This window comes from Pituophis catenifer, unplaced genomic scaffold, assembly GCF_029215685.1.
Source record: "Pituophis catenifer annectens isolate HBS135680 unplaced genomic scaffold, rPitCat1.0.hap2 SCAF_1, whole genome shotgun sequence".
Taxonomy (NCBI): Eukaryota; Metazoa; Chordata; class Lepidosauria; order Squamata; family Colubridae; genus Pituophis; species Pituophis catenifer.
In genome coordinates this window covers 94503816-94522776 of record NW_027256881.1, presented here as the reverse complement: position 1 = coordinate 94522776, position 18961 = coordinate 94503816, and the positions used below count along the sequence as shown (strand labels likewise).

General features: G+C 36.4%; 1 protein-coding gene across 32 annotated transcripts in view; it reads right to left on the bottom strand.

The window, feature by feature from the left end:
• Window positions 1-18961, bottom strand: part of TRDN (triadin) — a 235945-nt gene that overhangs the window by 69451 nt on the left and 147533 nt on the right. For 31 of the 32 annotated variants that reach the window (XM_070932750.1, XM_070932740.1, XM_070932754.1 and 28 more), the window contains 7 exons: window positions 10956-10991; window positions 8580-8636; window positions 3192-3230; window positions 2276-2308; window positions 2119-2157; window positions 1202-1234; window positions 1058-1096 (listed from right to left, as the gene is read on the bottom strand). In XM_070932750.1, the coding sequence (XP_070788851.1) occupies window positions 1058-1096; window positions 1202-1234; window positions 2119-2157; window positions 2276-2308; window positions 3192-3230; window positions 8580-8636; window positions 10956-10991 (276 nt within the window). The remainder of the gene's footprint in view (window positions 1-1057; window positions 1097-1201; window positions 1235-2118; window positions 2158-2275; window positions 2309-3191; window positions 3231-8579; window positions 8637-10955; window positions 10992-18961) is intronic. The other variant, XM_070932734.1, reaches the window with a different exon arrangement.

Genomic DNA, 18961 nt, shown 5'->3' with positions numbered 1-18961 from the left:
CTAATACATTTATATGACTTACATTCTTTTTTAACCTACAGTACTTTGTATAAATGAGTCTCATATTTTCTTATATTTATCCACACAAAATATACATTCTATAGGCAATCCACTCATAGGTAGCAACTGTAATCAGACCTTCAATCCAGTAAAGCCACACATTTATTTTTTCAATGTTGCATTATCAGTCTTTTAGCTACAATAAAGGCACAGAGAATCCATGTCGTTCAGTTGTCAAATTCCATGTATTAGGTATGTAATTTAAGATATTATTCTCAGAAAATCTCAGCTTTTGTTGCACAGTCAACATTTATGTAGTCCATTATTTTGTCTCAAAATTTAATGCTTTCAAAGAAGCATTGCCATTACTGCATCCCAACAAAATGCTGTCCTACACAATTCTTTTTTATACAAACATATTGGAGCCCAATACATTCTAAATATTATTTTTGGTTTTATAAGTCATAAACTGAGATCTATTGATATTCTTGGTATAGATGTTAAGACACAGTCTCATTGTCTAGGCAATATAGGAACCTCTAAATCTTTATTCCACTAATCATTTACCTTTTGCATATTGAATTGATTTATTGATAATATCTGTTGAAATGAATAGTTGGTTTCTTTGTTTTAAAAGATTTAACTAGTTGTTCTCATATCTCAGGTCTCTCAGAAAGTGAAAACGCTGCTGGTTCAAACAATGCTGTTAACAATTATTGTAGCTGTAAATATTGCCACTGAGCTACATCTAATAAATGATATTTGTCTCTTAGCATATCATATGTTAAAAATTTGTGGTCATCATTTACCAATTGATCCAAAGTCAATATTCCCATTTTCATCCAATTTTTCCATATCAACCTTTCCCCTCCAGATTTTTAATATTGGATTTCCACATTGTCAATTTAGCACGGTTGACAAAAGATTGAATCATCTCCTATCAATGTTTTATATTTTAGTTCAATAGTTCTCTTATAGAACACTCATTTCTGTAGTCTTTGATTAATTTTCAAGGTAGAAAGTTGAATGTCCCAGATTTTTTTAGCCTTAGCCTTACCAGTTTTGTTTGCATACACAGCCTTCTTTGGCAGTTTGGCTGAAATGAAAAAAAATTAAATATATTGATTATCACACAGGTTGAATATTTAGGCTTAACACAACTTTTAGGTAAGTAAATGTAGGGAAATAAGAGCATGCTTACCTATTTCTATTGACTTTTCTTTCTTGTCTGGTTCTAGAAAATAAGAAGAAGGTTTGAACTTGATTTCTGCATTCGGGTATTCAAAATAAACAGTGAATGATTCCATACTTAACAAAGAAGGAAGTAATAAATTGAGGGCACTTAGAGACAGAATGTTTTAATTCGTCAATTAAAATTAAGGTAGAATTCAGGAGACTCCTCTGACTAGATAACTCACATATTCATTTTTGTTGATTTAAGGAAAAAAAAAAACTTAAAAGTTTATATGACCAGAAAATAATTTTTGCATTTAAATGTTCAAAATAAACAGTATATAATTTAATACTTAACAAAGAAGCAAATGACAGACTGAGGGCGCTTGAATTCCACAAACAAAACTAATCTGGGATTGAAACAGATTCTGGATTCAGTTGGCAGAATGCACTTTATTATCTATTCTTTTTTTGTTTCTGTGGTTTTCTTCTTAAGGCTTATACGTCTTCTGATTTGAGAATAAGCCTATGCAGTTTCTACCCCTTCTTCCAGTAATCTGGCTTCAATACCAAGATCCAATGTGAGGACATCTCCTCAAGAAAAGGGAAGCAAACCATGTCGGAGCCAAAGCTACAGGGCTGTGTGGATGAGGCCTAGTAATTTATTATGCAAATTTTGGGCTTTATTTCACTACCGTGTTTCCCCGAAAATAAGAGTCTGTTTTATATATTTTTTTGAACCCTGAAATAAGTGCTTGGCCTTATTGCCATGTGCTCAAAAGCCTGATTGAGCTTATTATCAGGGGATATCTTATTTTGGGGAAACAGGGTAGGTAGTCACTTAGAATGTGGAACATCCATTTCCATAATCTTCTGTTAATTTACACTAAGTATTCAAAGGGAACAGTACCATTTCTGAGATATGTTTTTTTACACCAGTCTTACCAGGTTTCTTTACATGCACATGTTTCTTTGGCACTTTGGCTAAAAGAAGAAGATACAAGGATTTCAGTTATTCTACAATTTGAATATGTATAATCCATATCCATGTCCAATATCATGTTTTATGGTTGTAAAAGAAAGAAAATATTAACATACTAACCTATTTCTATTGGCTTTTCTTTTTTATGTGTTTCTAGGATGTAAGAAAAAGGACATGACATGATTTCTCCATCGGAGTCTATAAGGGTGTGCTTATTCCATATATTCCATAGCATTAGTGAAATGAGAAACCAAGATCACAGTTAATTAGTCTTGTGATTTCATAATTAAAACAAAGCAGGGATTAAGTGGCTCTTATTTTCTTCCTGTTGTATATGTGCTGTTTATTTTTGTTTTTGCTGCATATTCTCCAAATTTAAGTAGCCAATCAGATATCAACAGAATTGTTTATTTCTTCCAATTCTGTGGAAAATTTATTCTTATTGCCATGAGCATGTATCTAAGTAAATTGTGGCTTTGTTCTTCAAAATTTATATTAAATGAGAAAGCAAGTTGTTTGTCATGGGTAACAGAATGAATAAAATTCTTGATTAGTAGAATGTTAATACTACTAATAGACTTCACAGATATTTATGAGACACAGAGGAGGATAAACATTTAAATGGACATTTGTTAGAAGCATGGAATTCTATAAGGAAAATAATAAGCCCATTAGATAGACTTGTTAGTGTGTCCTTTAAATGCCTTTCATACTGGAGATAATTACAATAAGAAAATGTAATTACATATGCAGGCGTGGTTCATCCATACTCAGTGAATGGATTGAAGAGATAGCAAGAATTATTCAGTGAAGACCAGAATATGGATGATTTTGAGGCAGCAGATAGGGGGCTGTAGGGATTAGTCCTAAGTAAACCATAGGAACAAGATGTGATCTATTTTTCATGTCATTTTATTTCATTACCCAATGTCTTCTTCTATGACATGCTCACATCAATAATCTTGCATGAATTAATACAAAGTATACAAAATAGAAAGTGTATTTTTTTTGGGGGGGGGGAATACCCAGGTCTTACCAGATTCTTTCACATGTGCAGCCTTCGTTGGCTTGCCTGCTAAAATAAAAGGATAAAGAATTATGATAAATTTTCAATAGTATTCTATTATCAATAGGTTTCTGGGAGGCAGAGGTGAGAAAATGGGGTGTAGTTTCCTACTTCTTTCAGCTTTTCCTTCCTGTATGATTCTGGAAAGTAAGAGGAAAACAAGGACGTTGTCCCTGCCCTTGAGAGTTTTTAGTAAGCAGTGTAATATTTCTACACTGAGCAGAAAATGAAATGATTGACTTTGAGGTTGTAGACAGTGAGTTTACTCATTCCCCAATTAAAACTTCGAAAGGACAGTTAGCTTGTTTTATTCCAAGAGAGAAGAAGTAAGGATATGTTTTGCTTTTTTGTAAGTTTACAGTGCTCATAGAGAACCAAGGATGAATCAGCTTTGCAGCAATGACAGCTAACTATTGTTTATCTGCCAGCAAACAAGAAATGTCTTGTCCAACCCCCTCACTTTCTTACAAGAACCTCTTCCCTCCCCCCAGGAAAAAAATAAAAATAAACTAAAAACCTATTACCATAGAGGCAAATCACCTATAGAGAGATATAAAGGTCCTTCTCCATTAGATGCAAACAGACAAGTCATGTGCAAGAAAACCAAGGCAATAAATTAGTGTTTATTTGCTTATTTAAAAGATGTATAAAGGTAAAGGTAAAGGTTCCCCTTGCAAATATGTTCTAGTCAATCCTGACTCTAGAGGGCGGTGCTCATCTCTGTTTCTAAGCCGAAGAGCCAGGGCTGTCTGATGACAATTCTGTGGTCATGTGGCCAGCATGACAAAACGCCAAAGGCGCACAGAGCACTGTTACCTTCCCACCAAGTGGTCCCTATTTTTCTACTTGCATTTTTACATGCTTTCAAACTGCTAGGTTGGCAGAAGCTGGGGCAAGTAAGGGGAGCTCACTTCATTACTCGGTGCTAGGGATTCGATGCTGACCTTTCTGATCGACAAGCTCAGCGTCTTAGCCACTGAGCCTCCACATCCCCTTTAAAAGAGGTATACCCATTTTATGAAACTCTGGGTAGCTCACAGCTCCACGAATGGGAAAAACGTCACAAAATGTCACGTGATGGCAACATGATGCAGCGAGTTTGACATCTGTGATATAAGCATAATTGGATATAATGGAGGTTATATAACCGTGATGGCGAACCTAAGGCACGCGTGCCACAGGTGGCACGTGGAGCCCTCTCTGCGGGCACGCAGGCCATCGCCCAGCTCAACTCCACTGCGCATGCGCACATGCTTCCCACTGGCCAGCTGATTTTCGGGTCCCTGCCCTGCATGTGTGGGAGGGGCTACCTTTCTCCTCACTTTCTGCTGCCCGTGCCTTCTCAGATCTCCGGAGATTCCACTCACAGCGCTGTTTTGAGAGGCAAGGCGTTTTCCCCCTCCCAGCCTTTTTGGGATGCGAGGCTTTTTTTTCCTCTCCCAGCCATTTTGGGAGACGAGGCTTCTCCCCCCCCCCCCCAGCACTGTTTTGGGATGTGAGGCCAAAAGGGGGGGTTGTGTGCACAGGGGGAGGGGAGCATGGGGGTCACATGCGCATGCATGGGGGGAGGGGAGCAGGGGGTTGCATGTGCATGTGCAGGGGTCACACACGCATGTGCAGGGGGTGGGGCGTGTGGGAGGAGCATTGCATTATGAGTGTGGGCACGCACACATGTGCGATAATGCGTGCACGCACACTTTTGGCACCCGAGGAAAAAAAGGTTAGCCATCTCTGTTATATAACATTACTTCCTGACTTCTATTACATTCTCTTCACCCCATTATTCATGGGGAAGAAAGTTCCCATCTTTTTTCCAGGAGAACTAAGGGGGGAATAAGGCAAATGGTTTTGAACAACCCTACATCTCTCTTTTAACAAATTTCTTGTGACTAAATAGGATATGTTTTGCCTCATTTCCTGACATAGAAGCATGGGGCATGGAAGCTATATAATTCCCAAATCACAAATTGAGTATCCAACATCCTCTGAAGCTACTTGAAAAGGCAGTGATGTATCATAACAGAAGAATAGAGATCACTCATACTGGTGATAGCTCAGGAAGGAAAGGGAAGCTGGCAGAAGAGAGTGGGACAAGCCCATTTGCTACTCGGGGAATATTTAGAAGATCAACTCCCCAAATATCAAACAGATGCTGAGACAATCAGGAAGGTATCAAGCCTTCCTTGTAGAAGACCTAGGCTTGCTATCAATCAACAGCAAGGCAAGATGCAGTGGTGGGTTTCTACCGGTTCGCCGCAGTTCGGGTAGTGGCGGCGGCGGGAGGTTCCACCCACCCACCTGGACATCATCACGGACGCTCTGCGCATGTGCAGAAGCGCCGCATGCTCTCCCGATTCCAAACAGGTAGCAAAGGTAAGCGAAATCCACTACTGGCAAGATGTGAAAAAAATTTCTAAAGTACAACATTGTCTCTAGAGTAGTTTTGCTAGAAACTGACAGAATAAACGTAGTGTATGTTTCCTTTAAAGAAAATTTGTTTTCAAGGCTATGAAATAACGCATAAAGTCAATATCTCATCAGTGTTACTTCTATACTAAGAAGTTTTCTCATCAGCCTTCAGATTTCTTCCTGTAGCTAGCTTGCTCCCCCTGCCTGATTCATGCAGAAATCACAAATATCCATGAATCAATTTTACTATACTCAGTATTGCAGTTGTAAAGTTTGAAACTTGTCATCACAATAGATGATTGTTTCAATTGATTTGCTTATGCAAATGGCTACTTCTAATAAGTAGAACTATAGCAGAATGAGAGTACTTGGAGGTAAGAATTGAGAAAGCAAGTTTGAGATTACTATATATCTGAGCACTTACACCCAAATTTTCAGGAACGTTAGTGATCCAAACATAAATTGATTCACCAGCATAATCCTTTCTCCTTGTCTTTTGCTTTTTTAGAAACAACTATATTAGAAGTGCTATAAAAAGACATTTAATGGACTTTAGTTATTGTCATATAAATAATAATGTCCAGGGGCTCCAGGATCATCCAGACCGTTTATAGTGTCAACACATTCTGAAAATTGTTTTTGATGCATGCGTGTGGAATCTAAACAGTGGAAAGAATTAAAATCTATTTATAGCTACCGTCAAGAAGATCGGAAGCTGCTTCTTTATAATCTTTATTTTTCTTTTCTTCCTTTTCTTCCTTTTCTATTTTTTTCACTTTTTTTTTATTTATCATCTTTCTTTTCTTTTCTGGTTTTTACTTTGTTAAGCATTTCTTCAATAAAAATTATAGTATATACTATACTACAAAAGTATACTACATATATTTTTCCCATATCTTTTTACCCTGTTAATACAGCAAATACACATGCAATACACTACACAGAAGAATTTTAATCAATGTGCAGCTAGACTTTTATTATTTATATAGTGCATTTTAATTATTTTAGTTTAAATATACACTATGATTTTAATATTTTGTAAGTCATCCTGAGAAACTCAATTTTGAAGGGGGTAGGTTTATCCAATGTCAAAGAAAATAAATAAATGGGATTTTAATGATGAAATATACAAATATGTGAAAAATAAAATATACAAATATTGCTTCTGAATAAACATTTCTGCAGATGAACTGCAAACATTTTATTGTGCAGAATTTTTATTTCTCCATGGATTTCACTCAAACTTAAATCCAAATTGCCTCCTACTGCCTGATTTTTATGGTCATTCTGACTTTTGAATTCATGTTAGAATTCACCTAAACATTTAATCCTTTCACATTTGAAGCTGTTCAGTCCGTCACATATATTACTACATAGTTTCAACAAAAGCTCTGTGTTTTATTAATATATTTTTTCAGGCAATAAATTAATTTTAGAATAATTCAGCCCCATAAGCATTTTCAGCAATTGTTGCAATATTGACATAAACAATTTGTGAAAAAAAATCAAAATATTTTTCTGATGAATTTACAAGTTTGTTTCAGCAGATGGCGGCATGTAGCTTACTTTTCAGGGAAACAAGCAAAACTGGGCCTGGTTATTGCTTGAAAATTTCAGGGAGTTGGGCAGACTGGGATGTTAAAAAATATCTGAAAAAAGTGGGTTTGTTTTTAAGAACTAGCAATTACTTTATAATGTCATTTTTGTTAATGGATGCCATTATTCTACAGAGCAATGAATGTACTCTCATGAATGCATTTTAATGTTGATATTCTTTACAAAGGAATAACACTATTCAAAATGGATAAATGAAGATTTATATGTTGTGAAGATTATATTTGAAGTCATCTGCAATGACCTGAGTCACTGTTATCAGAGGAACAATTTACAAAATTATTTCCTTATGGGACTATTTGAATAATCTGTTGTTTTAGGATAATTATATCTTCAGCATCTGTTTCCTCCTTTCACTTACTCCATGCAGATAAAAAAAAAAAAAAGATAAGATTTTCCATTAATTGGAGTCATCTATTTGGGGCTCACAGTTGTGGGGCACAGAATGAAACAAAAAACTATTGAAGGAAAATATGCTTTTCTTGTTACTTTCTGTCACTTCCCTCCTCTTCTCTAAAAAAGTGGCTAAAGGAGGACGCTGATTTGCATTCATGCCTATAGATTCAACTTTAGAAATAATTTTATTGTAGTTAAATATTCCGAGTAGAAATACCAAATGTCTTATTATAAAGGGAAATTTGTAACTAGGTAACCCGTGTTGTTGGGTTGTCCACAAAAACAGGTAAAGGACGGCCATATAACAACTCATTAAATATGGGATGATCTTTTGTAAAATGGAACAAACCTGCTATAAGCCAGTAAAAATATTTACAATTTTTCCAAAAATAATGTAGCCCTTTGCAGAAAGGCCTTCATCTATGTCTATATTTGCAAAGGTGGCCAAGTATTTTACAGAAATGCAATGAATATCCACTGAGCTTGCTTTCCAAATGCAGCCTTACTTGTGCATGGCCCTTGTTTCAAGAAATTTGCCTCAGCAATTAGATGCTCAGCAATTAGGGCCTCAGCAATTAGATGCTGGTCATGTTCTGTGAGGAAAATCTTTCCTTCGGAGATTTGCAAGGTTCGCTCCTCATGGCTAAGCCACAATGCAGTGTAGTGTGCTTAGTTTTGATTTAACACAATGACTGAATCCAATCATTGTGGCTTGTAAATGATTATGCATGGTTTTGTCAATTGGCAGGGCAGAACCCACTACATTATTTTCATTTTCAGAGAACAAAAAAGAGTTCTTACTCATCTGAACCAACAGATGGCGCTCTGGTGCAATGAAATAAAATAATTAAAAAAAGAAAAGAAAAGAAATATATGCTGCCCAGAAGGGTGATTAAATAATCCTGAAACAAAGCAAGAGAAAATAATTGAATTATTTACCTGGTGTTGCCACTTTTATGGAAACTGGCTGGGGGGGTGCAGGAGTTTTTGCTGGCTCTTGAAAAGAGGACAAATTAAAGCAATCATAACAAGGCATGCTATAACAAAATAAATAAATAAATAAAAAACATGGGGAAACAACATAGGAAAAATATTGCCCTTAGTATCCTTTTCATAAGGAAAAAGAGAAGATAATTAAAAGAAGTTGTTTCTTGGAATTCTATTAAGTAAATATACAAAAGTATGAAGGCTATTGCTTAACGCATTGTAAGCCGCCCTGAGTCTCCGGAGAAGGGCAGCATATAAATAATAAAAAAAAAAAGTAAAAAAATAGGGGAAGAAAGCGTGATTTGAAATCAAGTGATAATTACTAATATTAACAAATGTAGATTTTTGTATTATACAACTCAGCATCACAATTTAATAGTCATTTCACAAACCACATGCATCATTTGCAGAAAAAGGCATAGCTGGGATAACATTCTCCCTGAAGTAAACTAAAGTCTCTATATTTGTGTTCTCCTCCTCCAAAATAAAGCAAAACAGGTTATTCTCAAGCTGTAGCATAGATCAGTGTCACCAGCTCAGTTTTGACATACATATACATGTGCAAACAATGAACAATCTGGTTTGTGTTGATCCATCTTTTATGATAAATGAGAATACCCATCCCCACTTCAGGTCAATGGGGCTACGTGTGATTAGAGTCAGTTCACAGCCTGTCTCTGTGCAAAGCATGCCTGTTTGACAAGAAAACCATCAGACACTCCTTCTGTAACACGAAGATAAGTGCTACTCAGAAGAGAATATTGAACTATGATCATTTATGTCAGGGACATGATGGATTGCAGCATCCATTTTCCTGGGATGGAAGATACCATGCTGAAGGATCAGAATTGTCCATCAAAGCTGTACGTTTCAACACCTGCTACCCAAATTGAACAACTGAAATCATCAGCAAGAAACAACAATCAAATTTGTATTTTATCTTTCTTGTGATGACCTTTTGCTCTGGGGGTTCTCAAGTGTTCATATTTTTCCCCCCGCTTTTGATGATCCAAAGTCTTCCCTTTATTCATGCATCTACTTCCTGGGAACTTGATGCCACAATTGGAATACTTACACCTGTGGAAGAAGCATGATTCTTCCGGATCCCCAAATGAGAAACGTGATACTGAGTGGTATGTAGATTTTAGTGATGCTATAGAAGCACAGTGAGAATAACATCACTGCAATAAGCTGGAAAAGTTCTGAAACAAGTAGCCCTCCCTTTCAGATGTGTTTGTCCTTTTTCTTTCTTCTGTAAATACCTGGATGTCTTCTGCAATTCAGCAGAAGAATACAGGGGGTCCTTGATTTACAATCATTTGTTTAGGGACTGTTCAACCTTACAGTGGCACTGAAAAAAAGTTACTTACGACCAGTCTTCACACTTTTTGTTGCATAATCCCAATAGCCATGTGATAATAATTTGGACACTTGGCAGTTGGCATGCATTTATGATTGTTCAGCATCTTGGGATCATGTGATCACTATTTGTGACCTTCCCAGCTGATGATGTAAGCCGGATTTGCTTAATGATTGTGATTCACTTAACAACCATGACAAAAAAAAGGTTGTCAAATGGGGTGCCTCATTTAATAATGGAAATTATGACTCAATTGTAGTCATAGATACAAGGACTTCCTACACATAGCTGAAAGATCTTCAGCTTTCATTTTATAAGGTTGCATGGGGCAATTTTAGGCCACGTTTTACCTGATTAAATAATGCAGGATTCTTTGTTTCCTGCATCACTTTCCCAGAAACAGAAACAGCAAATACTTGATGAGTTCTATTTTCATGCCAGGGACTTATATTCATTATTGAAGGACTAAGAGTCTTCAGACCTTATTATATAGGAACCAGATACATTAACTCTTCTATCTAGCTCATGGCCACTAAGAAATATTCAGCTGAGATCACAGTTGACATTTCAATCCCTATCTGCTTTTTCAAGATGTAAATTTTTTAAAAAAAGAAAATGGAGAAGCGAAAAAACAACTGTCAGTCACAAATGGGAATGGGGAACTGAAAATGCAGTGTGAATTGATTCAGAATAGAAGAAACTGCTAAGTCTAAACATGTCACTTTAAAATTATAAATGGTGTCACTCTTTCCATATTTGCATTTTCAAACATTTTTACAGCACAGTTCTCTGCAGATCTACCCAGACGTAAATCCTATTGAGTACAAGACGCCTTTTACAAAAAAAAAAAAAAAAAAGGATAAAATGATATACTTCAATACTCATAATTGGATGTATCAAAGCAAACACTAATAACAGTGAAATAAAATAAACAAAGGTAAGAGCATAATTAGCAAAATAAGACTCACTTTTTAAGTCTTTGATGGAAACGGCTTCTTTTGTGTCTGTAAGAATATATTATAAAAGGCAATAAGTGTATGGTTACTTATTAGCAGTTAGCACTGCTAAAGGCTCTCACATATGCACCACAAGCCAACCATTTATTTCATCATCACAAAAGATAAAAATGTATTTCTCCAGGGAGATGCACCCTAAGCTTTCTAAATGATGGGTGTTTCAATGTTAGGATCTAATTTGAATACCAGAATGCAACCCTGGGATATGAAATAATTTATTCATTTATTTATCCTGTCTTTATTATTTTTATAAATAACTCTTTATGCTTGAATATACCTAATACTCTTTCTTCCTCATATTGTCCTCATATTGTCCTGTGAGATGGTCTGTGCTGAGGGAGATGTACTGGCCCAATGTCACCTAGCCAGCTTTCATGCCTAGAACTCACAGTCTCCTGGTTTCTAGCCTGATGACTTAACCGCTAGACCAAACTGACTCTCGCTAAAATCTTTACTTTGAAGTATTTGCATTTTTGCCCTTCTGGGGTAACTTGAATAAAAAGCAATGAGAGCTATTTCAGACAAAACACCTTCTAGCAATTTTCAAGGCCAGCTTTCATTTAGATATGAATTATCCCACCAAACTCTTTCCTTTTACTTGTATGAATAGTTAATCTCTTTGGGACCCCTTGCTCTGATTTCTGTTCTTTAGGACTCATGTGCCATTTTTGTAAGACCCTTTTCTTTTATCTGAGGTAATAAAAAGCCTAGCAGTTTCCAGAAGAAACTCATGCATTATTGGGTATATGTACATTGCCCTTTGCTCTGAAAAAAAAACTTTGTGGGTTAATCTTCCGCCTCTATTGGCCTGTTTTCCAGGAATCGCTTCAAACCCTGCTAATTACCACACTGAGATGAAATTAATCATAAAGCTGTTTTCGGTCATGGAGGTCTATTGAAGCATTCATAAATGCTTTATAGTTGCCAGATATGGAAATTTTAAAAAGTGTCGCTTGTAGTTGATATGAATCATTTATCACAATTATCTGCTATTACTGGAAGCTATAAAACCCAAACTCACCGGCAACATTATGTTCAACAACAGATGTGATCTACAACATGCTCCATTACAAAAATTCTGATACATTGGGATATTTCCTTATGTTTTAGATAAGAATGTTCTTTTACTCAAATAGCTTTCTCATGAAGAAGATTCGTCCAATTCTGTTTCAAGGGTAGCTTGTTTTTCAAACATTCTGATGTTTAAGGATTATCAAATGAGGAATTGATTCATATGTAATTATTTTCACCTAGTAATATATAAAAAAGGTTAAAACAAGAAACAAAGCTCTGGTGAAGAATTGTTTTTCCCCTATTCCCTTTTACTATTTATTCATAGTTACTCCTTGAATAAAGAACTATGCGATTAGTTCTTTATTCAATATGCACAGCAATTCCTCCGCCAGGTTCTGCTAAGGCCCCTAATGAAATACACTAGGGAATCTCAAAATGTGGGTCATGACTCCGTTAACATACTTCAGGCAAAATCTGCAGTGACTCTGATACTGCTTTCACTATGCATGAACAATCTTCACAATCACAAAGCTGGAGCATTGTCAAACCATGGCAACTTTGCTCAGGGAAAATTGGGGCCCAGAGTAAGTTTTTAGATTGTTCTCAGTTTCCTTATGCAAGCAAGCAATCTCCTCTGTTATGGATAATGATAAAGTATTATTCCCTATATTGAACATCACTGATTAACATAATGCATAGACACAGCACAAACGATACTGAACCAGTTTTGCAAACCACTATGGGATTCAGAGGACTGCAGGCTGGGTTTGTGAATAATTGCAGGAATGAATTTTTACATATGCAAGGCATTACGTTTTCAATAAAAGGAAGGCTATGTTTTCAGGACTACGGATGGTCATTACAGAGAACAAGGTGATTCTTTATAAAGAACTAAATCCACCAAATGGAACATATGTGGTAAGAAACAAAAGCCAGCTACAAAGAAAAATAAGAACAGTTGGGGATTTTTATCAGAAAACAAGATTATGTCTTAGGAATCTTAAATATGGAGTCATTGTTGCTAGAATGTGAAAATCTTGAGAAAAGAAGGATGACAGCAGCTTAACAAATATTCTCTCCATACCTATGTAAGGGACCCTATCATTAATGATAGATGTAATTCCGATGTTTATAGTATAGGTCAGGAGTGTCAAACTCAATTTCATTGAGGGCCGCATCAAGGTTGTGTTTGGACTTGGGATGATATGGGGCATGGCCAGCTCAATGTCACTCATGTTGGCAGCACCTGTGCTGGCCTGAATGCTCTGCCAGCTAAAACAGGTTCCCAAGCTCCGTTTCGGCTGCAACAGACTCCTGCAACCCTCTGCCAGCAAAAATGGAGCTGAGGAGTGCCGCTCTGTGGACCTTGCAAGCTCCATTTTCGGTTGCGATGGCTTCTTGCAACCCTCTGCCAATGAAAACAGAGCTCAGGAGGGCTGCAGACAGCCCTCCCGAGCTCCATTTTTGCTGGAAAAGGCACTGCGAGCCGGTCCTTCTCTGTTTCCAGGACAGCCCCGTGGGCCAGTTCTAAGCACCCCGCAGGCCGGATCTTCCCCAACCTCTATAACTAGGAATTTGGAAACCTATAATCTCAACACATCTAGGCTGGAGTGTCTGGTCATCTTAATAATCAGGCATGCTAGAATTCAAAAATCATTACATAATATATTTCAATAGATGGGCAGAAGGGATAGAGGAATTCAAAAGTTTTACCAACGTGTGATTCTGTACTTGAGACATATCATGCAATTGATTTCATGGAAGGATAGTTTGTTCAGAACAATGTTTACTCGGAGAAATAGTCTCAGTGCATTCAGAGGACATATTTGCTAATGAACAATTTGCCTTATTTTAGTTGAAAACTCACCTGGTAAACGTAAGCTAACCAAGGCATTTCCAATTCTCTATTCAACATCTAAAGACCAGGGTTTCCACTTACATAGATGTAGAAAACTAACATAAGCACATAGACTTTGGGGCTTCCAAGACACTGAATAAGCAGAAGGTTTCTAGATACAATATGTCAGCCATATGTGTGAAATCATTTCCTGCACTTTTGACACATTAATGGGGGCTTTTAAACCAATACATCATGCATGGATGGTATTTAATGTTCCATTTGCTGCCCTTAGCAAAATGTTCTGTGTTAAAATAAAAGCTGCAGCAGGTGGCATAAGCTCTCTGAAAAACAGCTTTTCATTGGAGTATTTTAAGCAATGAGAGACAATTCTTAATACAGCCTCATCTCAGAAAGTATGGGCATCAGGTGTCAAGTACTAGGTAACTGTGCTTTATCCCTACTCAGGGAACTAATAGCCCAGTAATTATCTATCCAAGGCCAAGAATGAATTAAAATTAAATCCATTCTATCATATTTTCAAAGCACCCCCGATTGCTGCAAATCAAAATTCACACACCAAGAATCTTTGGGATTCTGTGAAACAGCCCTTTCCAAACTTGAACCAACCAGATGTATTGAATTATAATTATCATTAAGCCCATTTTCATCAGTAGCTGGAGGAATTGAAGGATACAAGAGGATTCTGAACATGTATCTATTTAGATTGACATTAACAGAATTAAAACTGGAAATTTGAAGTGACATTTAATCAGTCATTGTTTATTAAAGACTTCTAAATATGGAAGGTTCCCCACACATCAAACCATACTCTCCACGAATGATGGAACTGGTAATCAAAATGTGCTAGACTCAGTAACATCTTATAATATTAGCTTTCCTCATTCACCACTATAGCACCAGAAGATAAAATGGAGCTTGTTGCAAGTCCTTGAAAATAGTAAGTAAGTAAGTAAGTAAGTAAGTAAGTAAGTAAGTAAGAAAGAAAGAAAGAAAGAAAGAAAGAAAGAAAGAAAGAAAGAAACTATATAGCACATCCTGACATACATCAAAAACATTTCAGAAGCAGTAGAATGCAGCTTCCGAGATCTGAAAGTGGGTATCGCCCACCACCCAGAGATTACCATAGGAGAACAAATCATGCAGCACAAAGATTGGCTGGGAGAAATTTACTGGATTCCCTGCATGGATTGGCCTTGTGATTCTGTAGGACAGATAGGGAGGAAGTTAACCACCAGATTAAAGAACATGAGCAAGCTGTTAGAAAAGGAGACCCAAACTCATTGGTAGCCTCACACTGCAGTGAACAAGGACATGCATTCAATTTTTCAGCTACTAAGATTGTTGGCTGAGCAGGGACAAAAACAGATGGAGAAATAATTGAAGCCTGGAAAACAGTACCCTTGTCACTCAACAGGAGTGCTGATTTACTACCAGCTTACCAGGTACTTAGGAGCCGAGGACACCAGTACAAGGAATCAACAATCTATGACTTAATAGCCAGCTATCAACACCCCAATCAACAATTCAAAGTCACACACAACCAGACACCACATAAATACTATGCATAGAACAGAACATCCTGATGACTGAGAAGTTCCCTGAGGATGGGCTCCAGCATGAGTCTGAAAGCTTGGAAGAATAAATCACTGGTCCTGATGACTGACTCAGATTGGATCCTACAGTAAGGCTATTCGTACTATATGTGCCTCATTCTGAGACACGTCTGTTAGAGAATTTGTAGCATTGGTGCTAGAACCTCAATAAATTTACCCCAACATCATTTTAAAAAAAAAAAAGTTTATTTAACTCTTGCACTTACACTTTCACTTAGTTGGTCACACATACTCATGCACATATACTAAGAGGGAGATTTCTAATGCTTCTGGGTATATTAGTGAAGTTCTGCAAAATCTTCAAAAGTGATGCTTTCTAATACACAGTGGTGTGTACAAAGAATCTTTCTTTGTATCATTAAAGCACCAGCATCTGTTTTCAGGCTTCATAATTTATTCTTGGATCACTTGGATATGTGTGCATTAACAGTCACTTTGCTTCATTTTTCCTCTGCATAAGAAGTAGCAGAGAAGCTTGAAAAACCTGTTCTCCATACCCTAGTTCTCTTTCGTGTGAGTGCTGAAGTTTTAGAAGTGACAAGTTTTTGTCATTGCTCCTCTCACAAATCCATTGCATAATATTAATTTTACAATACAGTAGTGAACTTACAACCTGAATTACAGCTTGTGTATCTTCTACTGTGGGTTCTAGCAATCCTCATTTTTATCCAAATGACACAGACTTTTATTTGAATATATTCAAAATATTGAGCCCCTCCCCTATCCCAGATACTGACCATATCCCATCCCAGCCTTAAGATGGGATTCTATAATATAAAATGGCACCAGCTACAAAATGTTGAGGACACCAGGCAGTAAGGACAATTATCCTGATGTTATCATCAAGAACTGTGGCTCACTAAATTTCCTTCACATGGAAAATGTTCTTGGTCACAAACACTTGCATCTTTTTTCCCTAACTGGAGGGAGTGCATGGTGTTAATGTCACATATTTTAGGCAAGGAGTTCAAAGAAAATACAGCTGATTAGCAAGTAAAGACAGCTGATAAAATCTAACTTGATTTAATTGTTTAAAAAGTAAATGGGAGGTTGTGCTATTCTTAGTATGCGAGTTATATTTGTCCTAAGTAATGTCAGCATAAGGCTTATCTTCAAGAGATGGCTGATTGAAGTCAACATCAGTGCATCACATTAGATTCTTCTCTTTCAACTGCAAAGTCCCCAACTTGGCCAACTCTCTATGGAGCTATCCATTGCTTTTTGATAGGCCTTACTTCAAGTTACATTTATAAAAGATTTGTCTGTTTTTTATTTATTACATTTATATGTCACTCATCTTCCTATCCTGTCCAGAGAAATCTGGACAGGGGCCTTCCTTAGTGAAGGTTTCCGTTTGCAACAGCAAAGAAATATCCCTCTGCTTTGCTATTGATCAGGAAGAGAGCAAATAATATCTGATTATAGTATTTTCCATTTTCATAGATTTCTTTGTCAGGGTTTTTCAGCACTCATTAAATATTCTGTTCAAATGTATTGCAGCTTTTACTATGCTTATTAACTACCCGAAAAAGAATATGCAATAATTATTGGTTTCATGTATTATATTCCAAGCTGCCTTATTAAAGCAACAAACTTGCTTTGATCATGAAAAAAGCATAATGAAAGATCTTCATTCTATGCCAGAAGTTTAACTTTTCACATCCTGCCTGTCACATCTATTCTGATTGTGCATGTCCACCAATAAATAAAAGACAGTGGATTCCTTATGGCTGTTCATTAAAGCTTGCTCATGATATAAGAGGATTTGGGTTTCAAATCTTCTGATGCTGCTTACTTTAACAAACTTCTAGATTACACTTGATATTTGCAATAATAATTTGTAAAAACATATCTTCAGACTATTACCCTGTTTCCTCGAAAATAGGACCCAACCGGAAAATAACTCCTAGCATGATTTTTCAGGATGCTCGTAATATAAGCCCTACCCCCAAAATAAGCCCCAGTTAAGATTGTCAGCCAGATGGATGCATTTAGTACCGTATTTCCCCCAAAATAAGACCTAATCAGAAAATAAGCCCTAATGCATCTTTTGGAGCAAAAAATAATATAAGATCCAGTCTTATTTTTGAGGAAACACAGTCTAAAAAATAAAATTGAAATGGCCAGCTTGTTTTAAAGCAGAATATTATAAACATGAACAGACTTTCACAAGTGGGTTCCTGTGGTTTCATGGATATTATTGTTAGATATGTTATCAAGTAATCCAGATTTGAAATCCATTAAGAGGACTTCATCTTGGATAATTTATTAAGAATTTCTTTACAAGAAGGAGCCACTGTTAATAATAAAAATGAAAATTTGAACAGTGCTTGAGATTTCCTGGATTGTTCAGAACCAGAAAACTTTCTGGAATTCCATTAATGGTAACTGAAAATTATAGCTAAATTAAATGACAAATAAAATGAGAGTAGAAAAAACTATGAAGCACTTCTACAGTTGTTAACCTATTCTTATAAAGAAATATTACAACTAAATTATTATTTTTTTAAAAAAAACATAATATTGGAACCTGGAAGGATAAAGTTGCAGGGATAGGGAATAGTGTGATGTTAGATTAAGATTGGGGAGACATAGGTTTATTCTACTTTCACTCATGGTAATTCACTGGATGCCTATGTACTAAGCATTCTTTCAGGCCAGTCTAATCACAGAACTGTTATCCGAATGAAATGAAAGATGTAAACTACCTTAAATTCCCAGAGAAAATGTGGATTATAAATCTACCTAATGAAAATAATATTTGGAAAATGTTTTTTTTGTGGAATGTGGTTCAGAATAATTCAAGTTGTCAGATTAAAACTTGAGAATTTAACCAGTTATTTAGTTATGTTATTTAAGTTGTCAAATTTTAAGCTCACTGGATACCATGTAAATCTTCACTGGAATTCAGATAGTGGTTTAGTCATTTAGTGACCACAAATGTGACGGGCAACTTCATTGCTAAATGAAGTGGTCACTAAGTGGGAAATCATGTGATTGCAACTTTGTTTTCCTTTTCCCCACTCCCCTGTGCTTTGTAATGCTCACCCCAGCAGCACTGGAATAGCCAGTTCAAAACTTAAAAGACTAGTCATTTCACACCTTCTGTTTTTGTTTCCCTTCTAACCATCCTTTGAATTGTTCATCCTGGCACTGAGATAATTAACAAGAATGGAATTAATATTTGTATTTACATTCATTGGAGAGGAAGGGATTACAAGAGAGTAAGCAGGCATATAATGGGTAATACTAATTGAAAGGAATACACTGCATTGTTACAATAAGGGCTCTATATGAACAGCCTAGTATATTATCCATTGTGTGCCTTCTTACTCTCTTGTAATCTCTTCCCCTCCAATCTTTTTACACTGCAAGTGGGAAATAAAAAATGGGCCAGACATAGGAGATTGCCTACAGAAATTGCTTGTTCCCCTCCCCCCTAGTTTTCCAGGGTGGAGGGATTGGAGAGG